Source organism: Zingiber officinale, chromosome 1B (assembly GCF_018446385.1).
Source record: "Zingiber officinale cultivar Zhangliang chromosome 1B, Zo_v1.1, whole genome shotgun sequence".
NCBI classification, from domain to species: domain Eukaryota; kingdom Viridiplantae; phylum Streptophyta; class Magnoliopsida; order Zingiberales; family Zingiberaceae; genus Zingiber; species Zingiber officinale.
In genome coordinates this window covers 44,313,783-44,321,645 of record NC_055986.1, presented here as the reverse complement: position 1 = coordinate 44,321,645, position 7,863 = coordinate 44,313,783, and the positions used below count along the sequence as shown (strand labels likewise).

Here is a 7,863-nt window from a genome sequence, read left to right as displayed (position 1 = left end):
TCATGTAACTTGGATTAATACACCGGATTTATTTTGCATCCATCCCAAGTCTTCGACAACAACTTCATAGAGCCGACATTCGGATCACTCAACAACTTGGTGAATCGGTGACTCAGCTAATTCTCTTCCACTCGAACTTGGACAACTCCCGATGAAGTTGACGATCGGTCTATTCAATTAGACCGACAATTTGAGATAATCAATTTAACTTATCTTGCGATGACACACACATTATTGAAGCTTAGTCGGAGTTGTAGCACTAGTGAATTGATAAAGCAAGAACAGTCTAAATAAGACATGTATTAGTATTATGGGATAACTTAACATAATTTTCAATGATTTTGTATATTCAAAATAAGACATGGTGTTTCTTTTATAAACAAACTGTTTTTTTTTTGTTTTGCTAGGAAAAAAATGTCTCTCACCTTCTTAATTAAATGTTATTTTTACATCATTTTGATAGTTTCAAAATTGTTATACTCATCTAGCAATTTAGAACCTACTATAACTCCTAACGTTTTCAAAATTGCTACATGTTTAGCATTTTCCTTATACAACTTGTATTTCCAAATAATTTACTAAATTTTTTATAAATTATCATATGATTTCATTATCCTTACTTCATATTTTCTTTATTTATGAAGTATTACATTACTAATAAATACTTTCTAATAATCATGGGCCGGTGTCAATACACTCACAAGGATTGCATAAGGAACAACATACTACCCATTAATCTTCTAGGGAATTAGATTTGTTAGAAGTTAACTAATCTAACAATAGATCATTCTTGTGCATTTTTTATTATTTCTCAATAAATGATTGTCTCTATACAAGACATGTTTTCAATGATGTACACAAGCATTCATGTAAATAGAAAAAAAATATTTTGATAAATCAATTAGTTATATCTTTTATGAGGCGGTGTGTGGTGCTAGAGGGAAATGAATAACACAATAAAAATAAATATAAACTTTTAGAGTAAAGATGCAAAACAAGTATATTAAATACTTTTAAATGATTAGCACAATGAAATAATGAGTGTAGTGAAGAAAAGAAAATAAGAAGATTTATGTGGTTTAAAATCTCTTATTTCTATGGACTTGTAAAGTGAGTCAATACATGAAAAACTACTAACTTTATCCTTCTTGAAAATCTTAGGAGAAATCTTCTTGCGAAAATCTATTATAAATGATAGTAAATGAAGTGTAGTAATCGAAATTCTAAAATATGGAGGTTGGAGGTAAAGATCTTAAGCTCAAGAAATTGAAAACAATAAAATGTAAATAAAGAAACTATGAAGCTCTGAAATTGATGAAAGAGTTGTACAAAGTTGAGGATCGTGGTTATGTCATTGTAGTTGATGTAGTAGTTTGCTGCTAATTTGAAGTAACAATATCAATTGTTTGATTGGAATAATATTCAATTGACTCAATATCCTTTGACCTTGAAACATATATTTTTTGATCAAGTCTAAACCTATATAGTAAAAATTCCCAAAGTACAGATCGCTCATAGTCTATCACAACTCACATGCCAAAATTTTTACCTTTGAGAGATTTCTTGCATGCCATGTATCAAGTTAAGCTCGATCTACTAGAACTTCTCATTTGCCAAGAGTCTTTATGTCTTTGTCTTCCTCATCTATCAAGTGTCTAGTTGGTCTCAATCTACCAAAAACAGAAAGTACTTATCGTTGTAGAGAATTTGAATTTGGTTAAATATTTTATATACTAGTGGAGAGGAGAGGGGAGGAGAGGAACAAAACTTTTATCATCTTAATTCACACGGAGCTACTTGGAAAGAATTCAACCAAGCAGCAACTATTATGCAACAAGTGTGTAGAAAATAGCCCTAAAGCAAAGTCGAAACTGAGTTTCCCTCTATCCTTCTATGTTGTGTATTTTTTTCTTCCCTTTGGACTTATACGAGAAGGAAAAAGGTGGATCAGCTATCAAAAGTGGGATAGACAACTGAAGATAAAACAGGATCACTTTCCATTTTGAAGTATGTATTTCCCTTCCCCTTCAGAAATGACTGGTTCAAGCAAACAAGAGTAGTACCTTATTGTAGATTAATAATGCAAGTAGTTGAGTAGCTTCGATCGCCAGTGTGTGTGTTTGCTCAAGGTCATAATCTTCAAACTGCCATTAGTGAATGCCAATAAATGAGCCAAGAGAACTACTTAAACATAATACAAATACCCTAAAATGATTTACTATAGGAATCAATTAACTTGAGGGGAAGAAAAAGTGTGTTGGTGCATATCATGCAAATCCAAAAGAATAACTATCTGCTGTTAATCTCACCAAAAGATTAAGACTATGCAATTTGAAAACTTTAGTATCAAATCTTCTCAATGCATTCAGTAGTCGCATTACAATTAGACTTAAAACAACATACTTGACTAGAAATCCAACAAGTTGATACAAGGCATTGAGACACAACTTTACAATATAGTGCTCAACAACCTACTCACGGCATACTCAGCGAAAATCTCTGTAGTTAGTTGATATCAAGAGAGACATTGGCAAAGAAGGATATGCTTGACAGTCCTCGGTTCACCTTCAAGCATATCAAACTTGAGTGATGCTGTACCAAACAAATGCAGTTGATGCTATGCAACACAAACAGGTGCAGGTGTAAATGCTCCGGCTGGTTTAACTGGCCAAGATAGATCAGGGAGAACCTCTGGCGTTGTCGATGCATAATCCAAGCTGTGGTCGCTGGCTGACATAGTGAAGTGGAATTCAATCTGGAGGCGTTGATGCAATGGAGTGGACGATGTCCGTCCTTTCTTGATATCAGTTTGCAGTTCCCGAATTGGAATTGCAGCCAGGAAGGCCTTAAGGTACTCCTTGCACGATTCCTTTCCCCGACACACAAGATCCCCTTCCATTGCAGTATTTCTCTTTTCCTGGTCCTCATTCTCGACCTCACTGGTGGCATTTTCAGTCTCATTAGAAACCAAATTGATGCATGTGCTATCGTCGAACTTGAGGATGTAAGCCTGTTGACAACCCTCAAAGAGACGCTCACCAAGAGTGTCGATTATATAATAAGCATCGCGTTCAACCTTCAGGACGAAGAAATGATCATTCCAGCTTACAATATATAGCTGAGGTCCTGCATCATTTGAGCAGTCGGATCCCGTTCGGCTGATCTCATCCCAGATGCTGTCAAAGGACATAGCTTCACTTAAAAAGTCAAAGCCAATGTTGTTATCAGCACCTTCAGGATGAAAGAATCCAATGAAAGACTTCCTAGGAACAACAGATAGTGGCCGAATCTTAGCTTGAAGAACTGTCTCTAGGTCAAAGTGCTTGTCAGGAAAAAACTCTTGATAAACATGGTTTTCACAAAGGTTCCTCCATTCAAGAGAGCCCTCTCGGATGAGACCATCAAACTGAGACCTAATGGGCATCATGTTCTGGTTCTCATGAAACCAGTCAGCAATGAAAGCAACAAGGGCTGTGCATGCGCTCTCGCCTGAGGCTCGCTCACTCCTCTGATCGATGGATGCGAAAAACACACGAGCGGTAAGCTTCATGTGCCCATCTCGACTAATTAGGTCCTTTGATTCCCAGCTGCCTATCACAAAGCAGTCATCACCAAAGACGGATATTGATGATCGGTTCATAGCACTTCCATCATCCCCATTTTGCCTCTGCAAGAATATCACCATAACATCTTCAGTTACTTTCCAAACTAAATTATCGAACAAAGAAAGCAAATACAAATACAACTTCTTAGTCAGTAATAGAAATTCAATGATCTGTCCCACACTCCATCCCAAGGAGTACTCCTATACCCAATTATGGCTGGTTCAAACTTTTGAAAATGATTTCAGATAAAATTAAACGTTCAATTGATCCTAGGATGATGATATGGTATCTGTGTACCCCCATTGGATTTGATTCACCTGTTGAATTTGACAAAAAAAACAGATTCTGATAGGACCATATCCATTCTTCCGAAGAAGAAATTGATAAGACCATGTGATTTACTATCAAACGATCCCTCACCAAAACAGATAAAAATGGCAACATATGTAAGAATCAAAGGAAAAATATATTGATGATTTCCAAATAGATAGTCAGTGAAACTTACTCTGGCAGAGATTGATTCATCCGAGGAACTCAGCACCCGACGATCATAGTCAATGTCATCCCCTCCCTCTTCATACGCTTTCTTGAGCAGTGGTTCACCTTTGGATTTAGGAGACCTGAAACTCAACTTCCTCTTTTTCCAAGGAAGAAAACTCCTCTTTGACATTGAAAGTTCAGGAATGGATAACAGTTTATCCTCTGCATGAGAACAACCTACATCTGATCTTCGATGATTGTGGTAGACCCAATCCTCATTTTCTCCATATATCTTCATCTCATACCCAGCATTATTAACAGATACTAATGTGCCATAACTGAATGAATTCCTGGCATTAGTATCCACTTTGTTGTCTTCAACATCCTCATCAAGGTCATCAGAAGAATCTGTGTCAAATGGATAGCTGTAATCTACATCGTCACTCCTAGCCGAGTATTTCCCCTCACTACCAATGTCATCTGGGCAAGTCTTTTTAGACTTCCGAGTTGATACAATTTCTGTCAAATTTTTCACCTTTCTCAATCCGGCTTTAAGTGCAGATTTTTCTTTCTCAGGAGGGATACCATCTCCTGACCGAGGTGAGGATGCACCAACCAGCCGATTCTGGCCATCAGAAGAATCTTGTGAAGATCTCAATTCCAACATACTGAGTGCCAACTGCAAAACAAACAACTTCCAGAGTCAAATTCTTGAACTAAGTAAAGATTCATCAAGCGACTTAGATTTATGTCATTTGTGATCACAACAGTACAACAAGAATTCATAGGTGACAAAAGGTAAGAGGTGTGGTTGTGGGCATGGCAAGGAAACCAATATGTGACAATGGAGTCTTGCACCAGATGCTCACAAGCAACCATCACTCGCAATCATTTATTTGAGAAAAAATAAATTCAAACAAGCAGAATAGGAGTTAACATACATGAAGCGACAAATTAGACTCCGTGGCACCAGGAAGTAACAATGGAAGATAGAGCTCAATCCCCTGTTCAGCAGATGTGAATTCTGATATGTTGAGTGAAGCAACACCAAGCAAAGATTCCTTGGTCTTTGGGCCTTGTCTTGAACCCTAGATCAGTATTAAATCAATTTAGCTCCTCCTCATAAAATGCAATTAAACACAACAAAAAGTACTTTTCCCAAAAATTGATATTCTGAAACTACAAAAAGAGACAGAGAGGAAATATAAAGTAATAAGTTTGGCTTAAACTGGTTGATAAACAAGTAAAATAGCTACATATGATATTGGAAAATTGACAAGAGCAGGTCATAGTATCTAATTTATCAAATCAACTATCCAGTATGTCTGCTATGTTATACAGCTTCAAATAAGACTTTGGTATTGTTTCTTTCACATTTTTCATCACAACTTTGTCGCAGCATATTTTCTTGATAATCAAAAATAAGTGGAAATCGAGTGAATTATTTTATGTATCAGGACAGGATATGCAAACACGCATAGAGATTTTCCATTTAAAAAATAAATCAAACTAAAAGCAATATATACTAATCACAATGAAATCGGTCAAACTCATGAGTTCTGAATTCAGAAAAGGCAATAGGAACACATGAAGCAAAGGCTGCCAGTGGAGATAGAATTAATGAAACAATAGAGTTGACTTTTGAAACAAAACGATTGTGCATCTCTGAGATAACGACAGAAATTACAGAAACATCCATTTTTCTTGAAGAGATTTATAATAAATAAAAATCATCAGGATTCTAACATTAGCAACTTGCCAATGTAATACAACACGCGAAATTTAAGAAAATTAACTATTATTTCTTCAAGGAAATTGTTAACAATAGAAAACCAAGGAAGTGATCAATGATTCCTGGGAGATAACATGTTATTTAAATTGAAATGATAACAATTGAACCCAGAAAAAGGTACAAAACACTTTGTTTTTTTTCTGGAAAGCACACTAACACAGTTTCAGAAAAGTACTATTTGGTCGAATATTCCAAAGATCACAAACCAGACCAACCTAAACCAACAGTAATCAGAACTTATTTGATGAAAAAAATCGACAAAAGAAGGTCAAAGAAAAAATAATAACATTTTTTTATCGGATAAAGAAGTGACCAATAAATGTCAAGAAATCACAGAAAAGAAAAACCTCCATACCAAAGAATCACTGGCAAACAAGAAATCCACATAACTAAAGAAAGCTGAGGTCGATGTCCTACTATGACTCACATTGAACACAGTAAATAAGACCTCCCATGGATGCAAAGCGTTCTCCCTGTGCGCAGTCCAGGTACAGACGGTCTCAAATTCCTCATTCCACTCCACCACACCGCCATCGCCGACTTGCACCTCTCTCGTCCGGTTCTTCTTCGCCGTCCTCCGCAGCGAGCTCAGCGCCAACTTCGGCCCCTTCCACCTCACCACCAAAGACACCTTCTTCCCCGCTGCCGGCGCCTCATCCTCAGCGCTGACCCCTTCGACCCTCCTCACCACCAGCTTCACCTGAAACTTCCTCGACAACAGCGGCGGCCAGGGCCGCCACCGCATCATCCTGGACGCCATCTCGGCACCGATCCGACCCCCTCAGAGCCCACTATCTAGTGAACGCACCGGAAACCCCCTCGATCGCCGCAGGAAGGTCGAATCGACGCCAAAATGAGACCTCCGACGGGAAGACAAGAGGAGGATACGGAGGAAAAGGAAGGATTTTGGATAGCGATTTGAAGAGAGATCGAGGAAACGGAGGAGAAAGAGCAGCGAAGATATGAACCTTGTTGCGGGCTTTGGCCACTAGATGAAACGTATAAATAAACGAAGCGGCAGTTGTTTACTTCACGTGGTCACTGAGGCAGATCATCTAACGGACATTTGAGCTAACGGTAACGGAATCATGGCTTTCTGTTTGACAAAATTGTCCCTGAAATTGGATAATTTATTTATCTGACAGGACCAAAACGTGGCAATAAATAGAAATTTACCAATCTTTTCACGCTGTTTTGTTTTGCTTTTTTATAAAAAAAAAAAAACATCTCTGTTTTTGTTTTTTTTAACAAAAATGAAAAATGCACCGTCGACAGTTTCCAAATTATGCCCGTTTTTTTAAGATTTTCAAAACAGGCCCGTGATAGCAATTTTATGCAATTTCCACTTTAAAAATTATATATATCCACATTTGGATAGTTTTTAAATTATCTTTTTCAAATAAATTGATTTTTAAAATTATCGTCATAAATGGTTTATGCGAACATTGTCGTTTTAAATTAACTTTACGTATAAATCTACTCAGTAATGCAATTTTAAATATCTTAACTTATATTAAAAATATTAATTAGTTTTTATTTTTATCATTATAATAGATCAAATTAAACGGTCATTTAAAGAGATAAATATTATTGTGAACGATGAATAATTTTTGTTCTGCATATGACTACACTGAATATAAAAAATACTTTTTTATAAATCTTTTTTAAAATTTATTTAAAAATACTTTACATAAATAAAATATTTTTACATGAAATGAATAAACCATATTCATCATGAGACATAATATGATAAGATTTTTTTATTTTATGCTAATTTCTCTTTAATGTCCAATGACTTTAATTTTTTACCCTTGTGGACTAGTACATCCACTCACATCAACAAATCTAAGTGTCTAACATCTTAATTTAATTTATGTGAAGAGAAACTACATCTATCAAACTTCTCTAAGTAAAAAACAAAAATCCCATGACGTTCACTAAAGTTAGAACTATATATCAATCGAATATTTATGAATAAATTTTGCG

General features: G+C 36.1%; 1 protein-coding gene across 1 annotated transcript; it reads right to left on the bottom strand.

Annotated features, from left to right (window-relative positions):
• Nucleotides 1–2,185: 2,185 nt before the first annotated feature.
• On the bottom strand, nt 2,186–6,850 carry LOC122056056. The gene is made up of 4 exons (XM_042617823.1): nt 6,305–6,850; nt 5,027–5,173; nt 4,111–4,764; nt 2,186–3,667 (listed from the first exon to the last, which is right to left on the bottom strand). Exons 1-4 carry the CDS (start codon nt 6,635–6,637, stop codon nt 2,618–2,620), a joined length of 2,184 nt encoding a protein of 727 aa, XP_042473757.1. The 5' UTR covers nt 6,638–6,850; the 3' UTR covers nt 2,186–2,617.
• Between the last annotated feature and the right edge of the window lie 1,013 nt (nt 6,851–7,863).